The 17,286-nt window shown below is 54.9% G+C and overlaps 2 protein-coding genes across 6 annotated transcripts; both read right to left on the reverse strand.

Moving 5' to 3' along the window:
- Positions 1–2,543: 2,543 nt before the first annotated feature.
- On the reverse strand, positions 2,544–10,830 carry ENO2 (enolase 2). Its single transcript, XM_044228078.1, has 12 exons — positions 10,749–10,830; positions 9,477–9,575; positions 8,920–9,015; positions 8,716–8,774; positions 8,343–8,412; positions 7,740–7,873; positions 7,285–7,507; positions 6,008–6,205; positions 4,351–4,552; positions 4,008–4,116; positions 3,783–3,841; positions 2,544–3,488 (listed from the first exon to the last, which is right to left on the reverse strand). Exons 2-12 carry the CDS (start codon positions 9,559–9,561, stop codon positions 3,419–3,421), a joined length of 1,305 nt encoding a protein of 434 aa, XP_044084013.1. The 5' UTR covers positions 9,562–9,575; positions 10,749–10,830; the 3' UTR covers positions 2,544–3,418.
- Positions 10,831–11,193: 363 nt separating this feature from the next.
- Positions 11,194–17,284, reverse strand: LRRC23 (leucine rich repeat containing 23). 5 transcript variants are annotated; one of them, XM_044226718.1, is made up of 8 exons: positions 17,177–17,284; positions 16,512–16,655; positions 16,319–16,428; positions 15,614–15,867; positions 14,830–14,960; positions 14,101–14,237; positions 12,180–12,504; positions 11,194–11,589 (listed from the first exon to the last, which is right to left on the reverse strand). In XM_044226718.1, exons 2-7 carry the CDS (start codon positions 16,632–16,634, stop codon positions 12,201–12,203), a joined length of 1,059 nt encoding a protein of 352 aa, XP_044082653.1. In that variant the 5' UTR covers positions 16,635–16,655; positions 17,177–17,284; the 3' UTR covers positions 11,194–11,589; positions 12,180–12,200. The 5 variants fall into 5 exon arrangements, 4 of the variants coding, with proteins under 4 accessions (XP_044082653.1, XP_044082651.1, XP_044082650.1 ...); XM_044226716.1 differs by having other exon boundaries at positions 17,161–17,284; XR_006381259.1 differs by lacking the exon at positions 17,177–17,284 and having other exon boundaries at positions 12,080–12,474; positions 16,512–17,147.
- Between the last annotated feature and the right edge of the window lie 2 nt (positions 17,285–17,286).

Genomic DNA, 17,286 nt, shown 5'->3' on the forward strand with positions numbered 1-17,286 from the left:
TCACAGATTGTACTCTGGGCCACAGGGAAGGGGTCCAGTGGGGATTAGGCTCAAGGTGGAGCCAAATCCCTAGGTACCATGATCCCCCAATCCCAGCCCTCCTACTGTGGAGACAATCCCCACCCACCCCCAGACCACAGGTTCTTCCTTCAACCCTCTCCCTGTCAGCCAGCCAGCCATTTCCAGTCTTGCAGCCTGAAGCTAGCACCCCCACCAGTCCACCACCAGTGTCTTCTTCTGGGCTGTCTCCCTGGCCCCACACCAAACAGCAACATCTCCCAGGACAAAGGACACCAAGATACTGGGTGATTTTTGGCAGCTGAGATTGGGAAGGCCAGAGAATGGGAGGGAGGCGGGCTGGGAACCTGGAAGAGCTGGAGCTGGAGCCTGGATTGGGAGCCCTTACTAGTTCTCCAGATTGGGGGTGGGAGTAGGGCATGTGAGGGGGCAAGCCAGCTAGAGGCCAAGGATGGGCCTTGAATGGTAGGCTCCCACCAGGCTTCTGGAAAGGAAGGAGGTTGGATTTGTAGCAACTCAGTGGGTTTTGCCTCATATTTCCTTGGGCCAGGCTCAGCCAGGTTCTGGGACTACCAAAAAGCTCTAACAGATTCTAAAGCACTGGAGAACCCGAGCCAGAAGGCTTCTGTGGCCTAGCAGTGAATCACCACTCTTCTGCAAAGCCTCTGTATTGGCCACTCACTTTTCTACCCCATGCCCACCTTTTTTATCCCTCAGGGCCCTCCAGAGACCAGGCCAGCTCCCTATCTCCTCCTCCCGGTTGATCCCTGCCCTCCCTACCTCAGTGCCCTAGAATGGCCCCAGCTCCTTCTCCCCACCCCCACAACTTTGTTCCAAGACTCCTCCTCCTCACTCTCCATTGCATTTCCTCTCTTTCTGCACTTCTCAGTGCAGTCTCCCACTGGGCCCATGGCCCAGGCCCTTCCCGTCTCCCTTCTAGGCTGAACTGCTCTCTCTTGTTTTTTAACCACTGAGGGATAGGCTAGGATGGTGACACACCTGAACCTAAAAGAAAAATTTAGGCAGAGGTAGGAATGGAAGATAAGGAGCATCAGAGAAGCCAGGGTCTACCACCTCCAATTCCTCCCTGACCTGAGGACCAGACTCCCCACTCAGCTTTGGGGTGCATCACACACACACACACACCCCACCAACACACATCCCAGCTCCCTTTATGGCCCCAGCCCCCCACAACCCACTGGTATCTAGGCAACGGCACAAAGGGAAAGTGGGGAGAGGGGCCTGGGAGGCCCAGACAACTAGCTGTAACCCAATCCAACCGGGTACCTGGCGGGAGCGGGGGAGGGGGGGTCCTAGGGGTGGGCATGGCAGCAAGAGAAGGCCACCTAGCAAGGAGGGAGTAAAGGGCAGAGGTCCAAAACAGTCCTGGTCAGTCCAGGAGTTGGAGAAGAAAGATGGCTATCATGGACCCCAGAGAAAACCGAGAGGCCCAGAGAAAAATACAGTGTGCCCCAAGGGAAATGGAAAGGGGCGCCAGGAGACAGGAGAGAATGGAAAGATGAGATGTCCACACTGAAATTAAGAGGCATAGAGGAACAGGGGCAAGAAGCTCTTTGAACTGAAAATGGCTGAGGTGTCAGTGACACAGAAAGAAGAACAGAGAAATGGGTCTTGCCCATACAGGAACAAATCCTCTTCTAGTCCTGGAGCTGGGCAGAATGACAGAGAGCACAGGACCAGAACTCAGAGTAGAGAAGCACTTCAGGAGGCCCACAGAGGGGACAACCTTGAAATTCCTCCCATCCTACCCCTAGCTCAGGGTGAGTATGGCGTCCAGCGGAACCTTGCCTCCCTCTAGTGGCCACAACTCCCCATGTGTAGCCCCTACATGCTGGGATCGTTCTGGATCCCAACCCTAGAAGAGAGGGTTTCTCCCCCTGGGTGGTTGCTGGGCCCCAGTCAAAGTCAGTCAGGGCCCCCTTGGAGCTGAAGAGTGATAGTGGGTCTCCAGCCGCACGTGGGGGCCCTACGCAGGCCAACCCAGCACTTGTGGTTCTGACTCCCCAGTTTACCAGAAGACTCCATTTCCTCAGACCCTCCTCTGTGTCCACTGGTTCCACTCTTTTCCACTCTTCTCTCCCTAGTTCCCCATCTCACAGGTGATGCCCACTCAGTGCTGGTGCAGCTCGGAATGGCCCGTGGGGAGAGGCCTAGATAGGAACTTCTCTAGTCCACGGCCTGGTCTCCTACAGGAATCTGAGAACACTCTGAACCCCTCTTCCTAAAAACGCACACGCACAAAATCTTTGACACTTCTAGGAATGCTCAGACTTCCTTCATTTGCCTGGGTCCTGGGGCCAGGCTTCTGCTGGCAAGGCAGGGGAAGCAGGGTCCCCACCTGGCCAGGGATGGGTAGCCAGTGCCATCATCTTAGCCATACTTGTTCGGTTTCCTCCTCTTTTTGGGTTCTCCCCAGCTCTGCTATGCAGGTTCACCAACTTCCAGGTGCTCCATCTTCTCTCCTCTCATACGGACTAGAGTAAGACTCTTCAGACACAACAAAGCACTGTGATTCAGACTTTAATGGTGGTGCTCATTTCTACACCACAGAGGTGGTGGCAACTGTGGAATGTGGCACAGGGGAGTGAGACATTTCTCTGGTGCAGCTGGAGGAAGAACAGGGAAGCCGGGGCTGAGGAGAGAGGGGAAAGAGCCCCTGGGCCCACAGCCCTACCTCTGGACCAAGCCGGCTTCGGTTAAGGGCTGGTGAACACAAAGGAGCTGATAAGCAAGGCCCTTTTCTGTTACCCTTCCCATTCCAGCAAGACCTCCCAGCCCCAGGCCATCCCCGAATCTCTGGCCACATCACACGCGCGCGCACACGCACATACACACACACACACACACACACACACTCATTTCCTGTCAGGCCAGGTTTGGATACTGGAGTTAGGGAGAAATGAGGAATTGATTAAGACAAATGAACAATAAATAAATGAATAAATAATCCACTAAGAGCTTGGGCCAGGCACGATCATGCCGCCAGCATGACCCTCCACCTTGGCTGGCCGCGCCTCCTGACTCCTACACAACATGGAAGACAGGTGGAAGAGACACACACAGTGACACACGACCCCTCTCGACACGCCTCACCAACCAACCCAGATGCACCCTTCCCAGACCCTGACTGTTCTTCCATGGACTCCCTTATAATCCTCAGTTCCATGGCCAGTTTTTGAGGAGAGAGAATAGAAAGGACAGAGAAGTGGAGAGTGTGGAACCCAGAGGGGGAAGAGCACACAGCTGGGGCTGGACAAGCCAAGGAAGAGTGCAGCAGGTCAGCGGGGGGTCCGGGGAGAGATGTCACAGAGCAGAACAGGAAGAAAGAGGTTCCAGGAGAGTGGCAAAGGGGTTCCTAGTCTCCGGGCAAGGAGAGGGATCACAGCACACTGGGATTGCGGAAATTATGTCCAGCGAAGCGGGCTTCGTCCCCCAGCTCTTCTTCAATTCTGAGAGAGAGGAGCCAGAGAGGAAAGAGTCAGGGAAGCAGAGAGGATCCTGCTTCTTTTTCCGGGGGCCCCCTATCCTCCAAATCCGTCACAGCAGCTGCTTCGTGTCCTGGCCCAAGCATGGGCATTCCCACATGATTATGGGAGCCACTGATCAGTAAAGCCATCATTCCAAAATAAGTATTTTCTGGATAGCTACTGTTTTCCAGGCCCTGGGTGCTGGAGGTGGGATGGTGAGCAAACAGAGCTTTTAACCCTCCGGGCCCTGGGCTCCCAGCTCCCAGGTATCCTCACCTCATGAGCTGGTTGTACTTAGCCAGACGCTCCGAACGGCACGGGGCTCCAGTCTTGATCTGAAATGTGCCCAAAGATAAGCAGCTCAGTGGCTGCCCCTCCGTCTCCTATAAGAAAACTTAACACTCCTTTGACATTCCCCTGACACCCGAAAACATGTGGAAAGAGAGACCCAGCCACCTGACCAGAACCCACCAACTGCACATAGCTCTCCCTTGCACTCACCTGGCCTGTGCAGAGCCCCACCACCAGGTCGGCGATGAACGTGTCCTCGGTCTCTCCAGAGCGGTGACTCACCATGACCCCCCAGCCATTCTCCTGGGCCAGCTTGCACCTGCAGCCACACACCAGCACTGACCCCCAGCCCCTCATGCAGGGTACTCCCTTCCCAGCCCCAACACTGGTCTGGCACAAAGCTCTTTGGGAGGGCCAAAAAGCATGGGGTGGAAAGTGACTACAGGTTCCCCACTCTCTTCAGCCTCTGTGCCAGGACAAGGCTGGGAGCACTTGGCCGGAGGTTTCCTGTAGCAACCGGCTGCTGGGTCAGGAAGAGCCAGAGGACACTCACGCTTGGATGGCTTCAGTGACCGAACCGATCTGGTTGACCTTGAGCAGCAGACAGTTGCAGGCCTTTTCCTCCACGGCCCGCTCGATACGCTTTGGGTTGGTCACCGTCAGGTCATCACCCACAATCTGGATCCCTACATTGGCTGTGAACTTCGACCAGGCAGCCCAATCATCCTGGTCAAAGGGGTCCTCAATGGAGACCACTGGAGAGAGAGCAAGAGGGGCTCCGCGTCAGGCAGGAACACCTCCCCACTATGGCTCCCTGAAATGGATAGATTCCCCTGGCTAACTGAGCCTGCCTATCCTTGCCTCCCTGCCTCCAAGATAAGCCTGCCCGATTCTCAGCTCGATTCTTTCAGAAAACCTACCAGGGGCACCTGGGTGGCTCGGTTAGTTGAGTGTCTGACTCTTAGTTTTGGCCCAGGTCATGATCTCCGGGTTGTGGGATTCAGCCCTGCACCGGGCTCCAAACACTCAGCATGGGGTCTGCTTGGGATTCTTTCCCCCATCCCTTCTGCTCCCCCAACCCCCATGCTCTCTCCCTCTCAAATAAATAAAATCTTTAAAAGAAAATAAAAGAAAAAAAAAAAGAAAAGGAAAACCTTCCAAAAAATCCAATGGTTCAGAGTCTTTCTCAAAAGACTCTCACTCCCTTGCATTTTGCATTTGGGAAGCTTTTCCTCAAGGCTATTCGAAATCCTTCATTCTGCATTTGTGTCTACTTTCTCTTGCTCTCTCTCAGGGAAATGGAAACCAGCTTCCTCCATGCGGGGGTCATAGCCCTTGAAGTCTTGGAGAGGGTAATTCGGCTCCTCGTCAGCCTTTCTGTTCTCTCACAGCGCCTGCCGGTCCACTCAGCATCCACAACTTGGTCAAAAACACTGACAGGGGCGCCTGGGTGGCTCAGTGGGTTGGGCCTCTGCCTTCGGCTCGGGTCATGATCCCAGGGTCCTGGGATCGAGTCCCGCATCGGGCTCTCTGCTCAGTGGTGAGCCTGCTTCCTCCCTCTCTCTCTGTCTGCCTCTCTGCCTACTTGTGATCTCTGTCAAATAAATAAATAAAATCTTTAAAAAAAAAAAAAAAACACTGACACAGGGCGCCTGGATGGCTCGGTCGGTTAAGCATCTGCCTTCAGCTCAGGTCATGGTCCCAGGGTCCTGGGATCAAGCCCCACATGGGGCTCCCTGCTCAGTGGGAGCCTGCTTCTCCCTCTCCCTCTGCCTGTTGCTCCCCGTGCTTGTGTTCCCTCTCTCTCTCTGTCAAATAAATAGACAAAATCTTAAAAACAAAACAAAACAAAAAAAACACTGACAAATACAAGTTCCCTGCTGGGCCCCATCAACCTCTCACCATCACTGGTTCCTTCCAAAGCCCTCCCTGTGATCCTGGTAACTTTGGAACGCATGACTTTAATTAGGACAGAAGTAGATAAAACAGATTCATCATGGGTACCTGCAAAGTTAAACTACCTACAAAGCTTGTCTCTGCTCTTGGTCTCAGGACCGCGCTCCTCCCCGCGCTCGGTCCTGATTTTCAGGCTCTTCTTAGATCTCTGCCTGACACCTACCAGCACCACATACAGTCCAGAGTTGTCCCACACGTCCCTGCCTGTCCCTTGACCCTCATGCTGCCCTTCCTCCCACACCCCTTGTTCTCACCAGGATAGTCCCTGACAAAGTCCTGGTAGAGGGCCCCCAGCTGGTCCCCAGTGATGTATCGGGAAGGATCAGCAGGAGATTTGAAGTCCAAGTCGTATTTGCCATCACGATGAAACTCCGAGGCAGCGACATCCATGCCAATGACAATCTTTTCTGTGTAGCCAGCCTTGTCGATGGCTTCCTTCACCAGCTCCAAGGCTAGGGATGGAATATAGTGAGATTACCGGCAGGAAGGGTGGGCAAAGAGGAATGAGAGTAAGAAAGAAATTCAGAGCGCCGGTGGAGGACTATTGCTGGGGAGAAACCTGACTACAGTTGCTGGTGGGGTCTTCCCCAGGGCTGGGAAGGGCAGGCCATCTTCTAAGATGGCAGAGGAATGCAATTCTGTTCGCATCAGGTTGTTTGTAAATAGCTATCATTTATGGAGGGCTAACTATGTCACCTAAGTACAATGATACTAAGAGGTAGATACCGTTATTATTCCCATTTTATAGATAAGAAAGACAAGCACAGAGAAGTTAAGTAAGAAAGATCACCAGCCAGTAACTCTTCAAGTCAAGGTTCAAATAGAGGCAATTTGGCCCCAGAACCTGAACTCTTGGCCACTTCCTGTTATTGTTTTTATTCACCATACAGCTCTTGCTAAGGCAGAGAAAAATTAGGGATCTTAGAGGCTCACTGAGAGGTTGGCGTGGAAATGGGTCAGACTTAGAATAGAATCCATAGAGTATGATATTATCTCATCAAACTGAGAGTCCTATGAAGTTCAAGTCCAGGATGGATCCTACAAGGCACCTAGACCACTTCCCAGCATTTCCAGGGCCTCCAGTAAGAATTTAGAGTTGCTAACAAGGGGTGCCTACATGGCTCAGTCAGTTAAGCGTCTGTCTTCAACTCATGATCTTGGGGTCCTGGGATAGAGCCCCGCATCAGGCTTCCTGCTCAGTGGGGAGTCTGCTTCTCCCTCTCTCTCTCTGCCCCTCCCACCACTCATGTGCGCACACGCTCTCTCTCTCAAGTATATAAAATCTTAAACTATATAGATAGATAGATAGATAGATAGATAGCTAACAAATCTAGCTGGGCCGGTAAAGATTGTCCTCTTAGGCCTGCATGTGAATGTGGCAGGCCTTCTGGGACCCAGTTCCAGTACTGGTACCTCTTGGAGCTAGCTCAAGGGCCACCATACTCCTCAGGACCTGGTGAAGTGTGAGGCCCTTCCTGATGTCCTAGGAGAGAGTGAAACTTCAAGCAGGAAGTGGGGCTCCTGGCCTCACCTTCACTGTTCTCCAGGATGTTGGGGGCAAAGCCGCCTTCATCTCCCACATTGGTGGCATCCTTGCCATACTTGTCCTTAATGACGCCCTTGAGTGTGTGGTAGACCTCTGCCCCGAGTCGCATGGCATCCCGAAAGCTCTCAGCGCCCACTGGGAGGATCATAAATTCCTGCATGGCCAGCTTATTCCCAGCATGAGAGCCACCATTGATCACGTTGAAGGCCTGGGGGGTGGGGCACAGGACAGAAAACTCACAGAGCACTTCCCTCCTCCACCCCCAAGAGTATTAACCCGACAGTGTCTGCCCCCACTTCCCAGACTCAAAGTCTCCTGCCCCCATCCTTTCTCTTTAGCTGCCTCAATCCACTCTCCCCCCATCATTCCTCACAAGGTCTCATGCCCCCTGCCCAACGCCCACCCCCGAGAGAGGCCCAGGAAGGGCAGGCACGGCTCACCGGCACCGGAAGGATGAGGTCCGAGTTTCCAGCCAACTGAGCAATGTGGCGATACAGGGGCAATTCCCGCTCGGCTGCCCCTGCCTTACACACGGCCAGGGACACACCCAGGATGGCATTGGCCCCAAACTTGGCTGGGAGATTATAGAGGAAGGCACTGAACAAAAATGGCCCTCTCTTTTCGAGCCCCAGCCTCCACCTGCACTCCCAAAAGTAGCCAGTAAAGGAGACCCCCTTCTCCCTCTCCACTCCTGCAACACCTCATCAGTGCTCCCCTGAAAGTAGCGGGGACACACACACACACACACACACACGTGATGGGAAAGGGCAGAGAGCTCCACCTATTTCTAAGCATCCCGAGACCACAGGCTATCTCCTGCCAGCTCGCCCTCTTCATGCTGCAAGGAAGTTCTTCCTTCTGTCTAATGTCACTCCCTCCCACTGCAGTTAAATTCATCTTCTCTTATTCTGGCTTTGGGAGGAGAATGGAAGCTGGGCTAACTCCTGACAGTCCTTCCTAAGGAAGTCCCCATAGTGCTCCACACTATGTGCTCCACACGTCCTCCCCCTCCCGCCTCCCCACTTTCGCCCAGCCCAGCTTACATTTGTTCTCAGTCCCGTCTAGCTCCAACATGAGGTTGTCCAGCTTCTCCTGCTCCACCACAGAGAGACCCTGTGGGCAGAACCGCCATCACCCCAGGCCAGCGTGGAGGCTGGGCCCTAAGGCAGGTTCCCCTCTGGCCAGGGTTCCTGGGAGAGCAGTCTGTCTGGATTAGAGAACCTGAACGCCAAAGGGGCAGGGAGTAGTAAAGGAGTCTTCCCACCCTTCCTTGGTAACCATGATTCCCAAGAGGTGGACCTTTCTCCCCTGGATCCCTTCTCCCCTAATCCAAGATTCCTTCAGGACCGTGGTCCTGCCCACCAGTGCCCCAGCCCACCCCCCCTTCCCTGGCCCCCAGCAAAGAGTGGGCCTCACTGAGCTGATGAGGGCAGGAGCGATGGTGGTGTTGATGTGGTCCACTGCCTTCAGGACACCTGGGAAGAGGCAGGGAGGCCCAACTGCGTCAGGGTGGAAGGGGCCAGAAGTGGGGGGCATGCAAAAAGGGGTTTGGGAACTGGTGTAAGGTTAAGAGTATAAAGCTGAGGCATGGGAGAGCCTGGAAAAGAGAAAGGGCCTCACCTTTGCCTAAGTAACGCTGTTTGTCCCCATCCCTCAACTCCAGGGCCTCATAGATCCCAGTGGAGGCGCCACTGGGCACCGCAGCCCGGAAAAGACCTGGGAGGGGCACAGAAGGATACTCAGGGGCCTAGGGATTCCTTCAGCCTTCCAGCTCCAAGCTGCCTGCCACATCCAGTCCCATCCCCACACTGCTCTCTAATGCACACGCGCACGCACACACACACACAGAGGCAGTGGCTTCCTCATCTGTGCAGCTGAGGTCCCACATGCACAAGGAGGACCCCACAGACATGAAGCTATGCTGTCAGCACACACATGCCCACATGCCCGGGACACGCACAGACGTGCAGAGAACAGTATACCTCATACACTGAAACAGGACACACAGATTGGCCTATCCTGGCTCCCCTGGACAGAGAGGATGCAACCCCCACAATCCAGGCTTGTAAGCCAGGCTCAGCACCCCATCCCCACTGGGAATCAAGGCATCATCCCCTCCAGGGCCAGGGGAAACCCCAACTGAGGGCTGTGGGAAGACCCAAGGCCAAGCTCACTACCTTTGGCAGTGTGGAGATCCACCTCCACCGTGGGGTTCCCACGGGAGTCCAGGATCTCCCGGGCCCAGATCTTCTCTATCGACATGATGGCTGAGATCTCTGGTGGAAGGAAAGGGAGAAAGATAAGAGGTTTAAAGAGGTGGAGCCTGATCAGTGGGAGGGACCAGAGGCTGGGAGGGATGGGAAAGAGGTTACTGCAGTGGGTGGGGGGTGGGGAGGAGCTGGCTGCAGTCCTGCCTTTAGAAGGGATCCCCCCCACCCCATGGGGAGAGAAGGTCAATGCAGTGAGGAAGGGGAGGTCACTGCAGTGGGGGGAGGGGGAGGATCAAACGGTGAGAAGGGAGGACACTGCAGTGAGGAGGGAGGGGCCCTGGGAGAGGTTCCCTTGCCCCCTCAGTAGCTCCAGCAGCCCACTGGTGGGGTTCCCTCAGATCTCAGAGTGTAATGGCTGCCAGGCTTGCATTTCTCCTTGGAACCAAGAAGAGGATGGGCTGTCTGGGTAGCTGGGCCTCTCCTCCAGAGCCCACATCCCACCCTAACTTAACACCACAACCCCCATTCCAAGATCCTAGCCCCTCTCCCAAACATCCATCCCTTCTCTTCCCAAGAGATGTACAGTGGAGAAGTCTGGCGAGAGGGTTCTGGGGAAGCCCTCAGTCCTTGTGAGTTGAGTGGAGAGGGAGAAGAGATCTGGGGGAAGAGGCGAGGCTGGGCCCATCCTCCCCAGCCCCCAACACCCCCCTCCCCAACACCTCCCACCCCCTAGACAAATTCTCCCCTCTTCCCATCCCTCCCCGGGGCAGCATCGAGAGGTAATGTAAAAGGAGAGAGGCAATGGGGGGGAAGAAGGGAGTCTTGAAGTCTAGGGATGCCCAGGAATGGGAGAAGACGTTTCCCCAGATGCAAAGCCAGGGGACGTGCTAGTATAAAAATGCACGGCCAGCGAAGACCCCGAACTTAACATAGAACCCGAGGCGAAGAGGTGTGGGGAGAGGGTCAGACAAGGGTAGAGAAAGGCGCAGTTAGAAACAGGTGCAGGGAGGCCTGGCGCCCAGATGAGGAGGGGGCAACAGCCGGAAACCGAGAGGAGCGGTCCCAGAAGGCCGGGGAGGGAGGATGCCCGGGGGAGGTGCGGATGATGGAGCAGGTGCGCAGCGCCGCGGGGCGAAGGATGCGCGCAGGCCAGGGGAGAGGGCAGGCGGGGGAGTGGGGGGGGGCACGGTGGCTAGGGGAGGGGGCCCAGAGGGGCGCAGGGGCCAGCCGGGGCTTCACCTCGGGGCTGCAGACTCAGCCTGTGGCGGTGGCGGTGGCGGTGGCAGGGGCGGCGGCGGCAGCGACGCAGAGAGAGCGGGAGTGGTGGCGGCGGCGGCGGCGGCTGCGGATCCCGGGCGGCGGGCGGGGGGGGGGCGGGGGGAGGCGCCGATAGGGCCGGGCGGGCGCATGTGACCCGGAGCCCCCGATGAGTCAGAGCCTCCGGCGGAGAAGCACGTAGAAGCGCGGGTGGGGGGCCGATGGGGGAGATGGGGGGGAGGCCGGGAGAAGAGAAATGGGGGGGCGGGGGCGACCCAGGCCCTGAGGCCCGGCACCCACGCGCGCTCACACCCACGCCCCGCTCCCCTGCAAAGTAACAGGCACAGCCTCACACCAGTGAAGCCTATGACAGACTTGGTGTCTCACAACCCCAATCAGACACAAGAGTATCAAAATGTCTCTTTATTTGAAAACCAAACTGTTTCTCACACACCCCTCCACCTCCGCAGCTCCTCTGCAGCCAATTCTGCAAGCATCCCCTGGGCAGATCCCGGCCTGGTTCCCCTACACCTGCCTGAGCAGCACCCCCAACACACACCCCTCCCCCCAGACAAACGCGCGCGCGCGCGCGCGCGCGCACACACACACACACACACACACACAGGTTCCAGGCAGGGATCAGGGATCGGACCCACCCAGACGCTGCCCAGGTGCCCATTACAGAGCCTGGGCAGCAGGCTGTGAATTCCCAGGTCTAGGCCAAGAGAAGCCATGCATGCTCTGTCTCAGGATGAGGGGTTGAATGTGGAAGCTCTGCTCTCTGGGAGTCTTCTCAGGTCTTAGGGCCAGTGTCTTTGATCTCCTGGAGGAAGAGGGTGGAAGGAAAGCCCCTGGGCTTTACTGCATTCCCCTTGCTTCCTGTGCCCCCTTCCAGAGTGCCCAGCTACGACACTCCCCTGGGCTGGTCACCTCACTCTCTTTCCTTATCCTGTCCTCCTTTCTTCCCCTCATCCCTGTTTCCTGTTATTTTTAGATTCAGATTTTTAGTGCAAAATCTTCCTCCTCTGCCTCCTCTCCTCAGCCCAGCTCCCATCCTTCAACACCACCTCCACCCTCCACCCCCAGCGCCCCCACCACCACACCCCAGACCGGTCCTTTCCAGCTGATCTCCATGTGTGACTGCTGCACGCAGGCATCTCTGCCTTCCACCCCAATTCTCTCCCTTAACTTTCCTCTCCTAATGTATTCTCCTAAGCCTTTTCTCAGCTCCCCCCAAGCCCCTCTGGTCCTTCCTCCCCACCCCAAGACACCCCCTAACTCCTAAGCCTGGTCTCTCCAAGGGATCTCCTCACCATATTCTTTCCTCAACCACCTCCTCCTACAGCAACTTCTCTGGCTCGGGCTGACAGACCCTTGGCCTCCTCTTCCCGCCTCTCTTGTCAGCTTCCTCACCATCCTTGGAGGCTCAAAGAGCTACACGGATGGCACTTTCGGTTCAGAGTTATGCTCAGCCTCAGCCTCCTCCTCCTGGGTCTCCTTCAACCTCTGACGGATCTCTTCAGCCTCAGCCCGCTCCTCCTCCTCGAAGAAATCTTTATCCAGACGCTCGAGGTGTGGTATCTGTACCAGGGCCTCCTGGCGATAGTCGGTCTCATCTGTACACGGGTTGTCCAACAGCACCAAGGCTCGCAGCTTGGGCAGGTCCCGAAGCTTGGCTAGCTCCCCCAGGTGGGTCACCATGTTGCCCCTGCCAGGTGTGGTCAGGAGGGATTCACCCCTGGGGGATTAATGGGCTTTGGGGGCCCCACCACCAGGAAGAAATCCCCTGGGAGAATCTCTCACCGGGCTCTGGTTTCCCTAGAAACACTGCCTCTGTGGATTGGCTTGATCATCATAGCCGGATAACCTGAGCAGAGCCAGGGCTGTCCAGCCCTACTCTAGTGCTGCCTCAGCCCTTCCAGAACACTATGAGTGCCACGGTCTGTTCGGTAACGTGCTGGTCGTAGTTCTCCTCTTGGAGCAGCAAAGCTATGTCACCAACCCTGTCTCGTTAGTTAGTTGGAGAGGAGGGGGGATATCTCCCTTGCAGTGTCAAAGTGCTTGTTTATCAGTCATACCTAATCAAAGGTTAGAAAGCAGGACCCGGGCCAGTGGAGAAGGAACTGGGATCTGAGCTCATGGAGGTGGGTGCTAGGTTGGTACTCCCCTCAGGAAAGAGCCTGGAGCTAGGGATCTAGCATCTTTGGCCCCAGAGGCATCTCCCAGTCATTAAGGGGCATCTCCCCTACACTTATGTCCAAACAACCCCAGTTAGTAGCCACTGAGGAGGGTCTATTTTCTCTGTCTAGATTATTAATAGGAAAAGAGCAAGCCCCCCCACCCCCGCCAACTCTACCAGACCAACACAGCAGAACTAATTAACAAGAGATTTCTCCAGGAGCCATGGCAGGAATTGGGAACTCCAAGATGCAACCCTCTCTCCCTACTTGGGAGGTTCTCTTTCCTTTGCCAGTTTTGAGGATTTGGCCATGTTGACTAAGGAGGCAGTTACCTTCCATCTTGCTTAAAGAAACACGCATAAAATCCTCCAATGGACAAGGGCTACTGAAAGAAAGTCCACCCCCCCCCAATCCGATCAATCCCCGGTGCCTTTCCATCTAGAGATTTTCTTTCAAATATTCTTCTCTTCTCAAATATGAGAACATCTTATGTTTTTATACCAGTACAGAAGCCATCTCTTACAAGTAGGGCTCAGGAGAAGTAGGGTGCAGGAAATGGGAAGGGAAATGGGAGTCCAGGAGATGAAGAAGGGCAGAGAAAATTTACATGGAATAGGACCAAGAAAAGAGAGTTGGAGCCAGATTGTGAATCCCTTGAAAACAGGGACCAACTCTGATTCCTTTAGATGTTCCCAGATTACAACACCAAGCCTGGTATGTCGCACGTTCTCAGTAACTGTGGACTGAGTGAATAAAAATTCAGGGGTCCGAGGCTGTACACAGTAAGGAAAGGAGGGCTAAAGACCAGGATGGAGGGGCGCCTGGGTGGCTCAGTGGGTTAAGCCTCTGCCTTCGGCTCAGGCTATGGTCTCAGGGTCCTGGGATGGAGCCACGCATCGGGCTCTCTGCTCAGAAGAGAGCCTGTTTCCCTTCCTCTCTCTCTCTCTGCCTGCCTCTCTGCCTACTTGTGATCTCTGTCTGTCAAATAAATAAATAAAATCTTTAAAAAAAAAAAAAAAAGACCAGGATGGAGGATGAGGGGAGAGTCTAAGAGCAGGCTAGGATTGGGGCTTTGGGACCAGGGAGGAATGTGGGGTCAGAAGCCGCTCCTGGTCCAGGGCAGGGACAAGGTGGGGCCAGGAAAGGGTGAATACCTCAGATTGAGATACTGCAGTGATGTCATTTCTTTGGAGAAGCCACTCAGCGTTTCAATCTGGTTGTCTCGAAGATGCAAGGTAGTGAGATTGCTTAGGTGCTCCAAGCCCTCCACTTTCTTCAGCATGTTCTGGGCCTAGCCCCCAGGATATAGCACAGAGACCAGGGAAAGGTAGTAGGGACAGGGAAGAGAAGTCAGAGACACAGGAAATGTAAGAGTGGCAGTGCAGGGGTGCAGGAGGGGAGTGGAAGTGGGGTAGAGATGGGGGTAGACATCAAAGAAGTCTAGAAGAAGCTGCCAGTCCAGAGAAAGGTCAGCAGTAACCACCCCCCATCCCACCAAAGCCCCCTCTGACTCAGGAGGAGATGCTTTGACCCACGCTGAAGCCCATGTGCCCCACTGCTCCACTGAGCAGAAATGGCTTCAGCACCACGCTAGAATCGAGAGGCTCAAGAGCCAAAAAGACTTAACATTCAAGTGGCTTCTCTAGTCTGATATCTGTAAATTACACTACTACCTGTATCAAAGCAAATTGTCTCTATTCCCATGTGTTATGTATTATCAGCCCTACAAAGTAGGAAGGGCTCAGTAAATTATACCAAATGCCCATGATGATGGTGAGGTTAATAGCTGAGCCTACTAGAAGCCAGGCACCCTGCCCCCCACCCCTTCGGCCCGGAGCTGTGCCCTCTTCCCGTACCAACCACCCTCTAACCCAGCGAGCTACCAGGAAGAGGTTCTTCAGTTTAGGAAGGTTGATTCCCAGGGTGCTCTCCAGCTGGTTCCCCCGCAGCTCCAGTGTGTGCAGGCTGATCAGCTTTTGGGGGTCCAGACCAGTCACCCTGCGGATGCGGTTCCCTAAGGAGCAAGAGGTGATATGAGCTCATAGAGCTGTCCCAATTTCCAGCGGTAGAACCTGAATGATAGGAGCCTCCGTATCATCCTGTCCCTCTAATGTGAGGTGTCTATGAGGAGGGACGGCGCCAGACTTGACACCTCTGGGGCCCTGAAGCAAGGGGTCTGGGAGTCTAAGGGCCAAATGGACATGTCCATCCAAGCCTTTGAGGAGGGAATGAAGACTTCCCAGTACCCCCCATGCTTAACTCCTTCTTCTCCCTCAATTCTTTGCTCAGATGTCAGCTTCTCACTGACACTTGTCCTAACTAGCCTGTTTGAAATTACCACCTGTGCCTCTACCCAGTCCCTTTATCCTAATCTGTTTTCCACAGCACCTATTTCCTCTCCACATCGTATATAAATTTATTTCTTTATTATGCCCATTGGTAGCTGTCTGTTTCCCTTATTTGAATGTAAGCTTCATGAGACTAGGGATTTTGTTTTGTTTACTGCTACATCTCCAGCACATAGAAATGTAGTGAACCATAAGGGCTGTCTGAATGAATGAATGAATGGAGATTACTGTGTGGCACAGCCCAAGACCACACTGCCTGCTTCTGCTGGCCCCAAGCTAAGAAGGAGAGACTCTTGTGTAGCCCGACTGAAAGGCCCACCTTTGAGATCCAGGCTGCCCAGACGAGGGTGGGAGATGCCCTCAGTGTCAGTGATCTGGTTATAGGCAAAGCTGGCAATCTGCAGGTATGGCAGCTCGTTCAGGTGTGCGCTCTGCAGATTGTTGCCATCGGCCTTGAGCCAGAGCAGGTGGGTCAGGTTATTGAGTGGGGACAAGTCTGTGAGGTGGTTCTCGGAAACATCCACGTAGCGCAGATGGATGTAGGACCGTAACAGGTAGATGTCGGTCAGGTCCCTAGGAGACGGCAGAGGCCAGAGTTAGAGTAAAGAATGCAGCAAGGACTGGCAGAGACGCTACAGCAGAGGGCAATGTGGAGATGGCTTGTACTGTAGAGAAGAACGGGTGACTGATGGGAGTGGTGAGGGAGGGGGAGAGAAGGTAGGTGGGTTCTTCACAGGGAGCAGGGGCTTCCATCTGTGAAGAGCTGAGAACTGACCCTCTGAAGGACAAGAGGAGGAGTCCAGTCCAGTAGGAATCCCCCTGACGGACGCTCATAGTCTCCAGTTCCCCAGGCCAGCTCTGAAGCAGGGACCCACAGGGCTCCTGGAAAGTAAATTCTATCCTTCCCTTCCACTGGCCAAGATAAGAGAGATCCAGACTCCCAGTGGCAACAGCCAGGCAGGAGGGTGAGAGAGGAGATTGGACCCTACAACCTCAGCCCTCTTCTGGTCCCCCATAAGCGCACCTCTCTTTAACCTCCAGCTTGACATAAGCATGAGCCAGTCCATTGCCCGTCTTACAGAGCAAAGAAAGCCCTTCCTTCATCATGTCCTCCGTGAGGGGGTTGAGCATCCACTGCAAGAAGAAGTGGAGTCAGGCATCCCTTTTGTCCCAACCCCCTCCCTTAGCCTTAGGACCCCACCGTTTCCAGCTCTCACTTCCTCTGAGTACTCTTCTCCCTCCTTCCTGTAGTCCTCCCACTCCTCTGTCTCCTTCTCATCATCTTCTTTTTCCAGATCGTCCTGGTCTGGCTCGAAGTCTTCCAGCTCGTCATCTGACATCTTTCTTCCCTGCTGAAGGCTCTGGAGTGAGAGATCAAGCTCAGTGCTCCTCCCCGAAAAGAATGTGTCCTGAGCTCTAGCCAACCTTCAGCTCCCTGGCCTCCACTGACGGGGTGCCCTTCCCATCACCCCTGATCTCTTCCCAACTGTGCTCCCCTCCTTATCCCTGTGAGCATCTCATTTTGATTCCCAGCCTCCACCTTGACCTCCCACCAAGGACCTCTCTCCCTTCAGGGTGCCTTCCCAGGCCTTTCCTGCCCTTCACAGGGTCTCCAATTGTCTTCTCAAAGCTCTGCCTCCCTGCTTCCTGACCTCCCCACTCCCCAGGTCTTCCAGCCTCCTCCTTCAGCCATGTTCTCCTACCAACCTCCTACACTCCTCCCCTCTCTGCCTTCCCTAACCCCTGCTCCAGTCATTTCTTTTCACTTTCCCACCCTGTCTAGCCCCATTTCCCCGTCCCCTCTGGGGCACCAGACTGACGCCCTCTCCAACCCTCCCACCCAATCCTTCACTAAGGGGCTCGGACCCTGGTTCCGCCCTACTAAAAAATGAGGTTCCGGAGAGGGTCTTGGCCCTGACAAGGAAGGAGTGTTTTGGAAGAGGGGAAAGGCGCCAGGAGGCGTTGTGTACTGTTGTTATGGAAACGATGGGG

Source organism: Neovison vison, chromosome 12 (genome assembly GCF_020171115.1).
Source record: "Neovison vison isolate M4711 chromosome 12, ASM_NN_V1, whole genome shotgun sequence".
In the NCBI taxonomy this organism is placed as follows: domain Eukaryota; kingdom Metazoa; phylum Chordata; class Mammalia; order Carnivora; family Mustelidae; genus Neogale; species Neogale vison.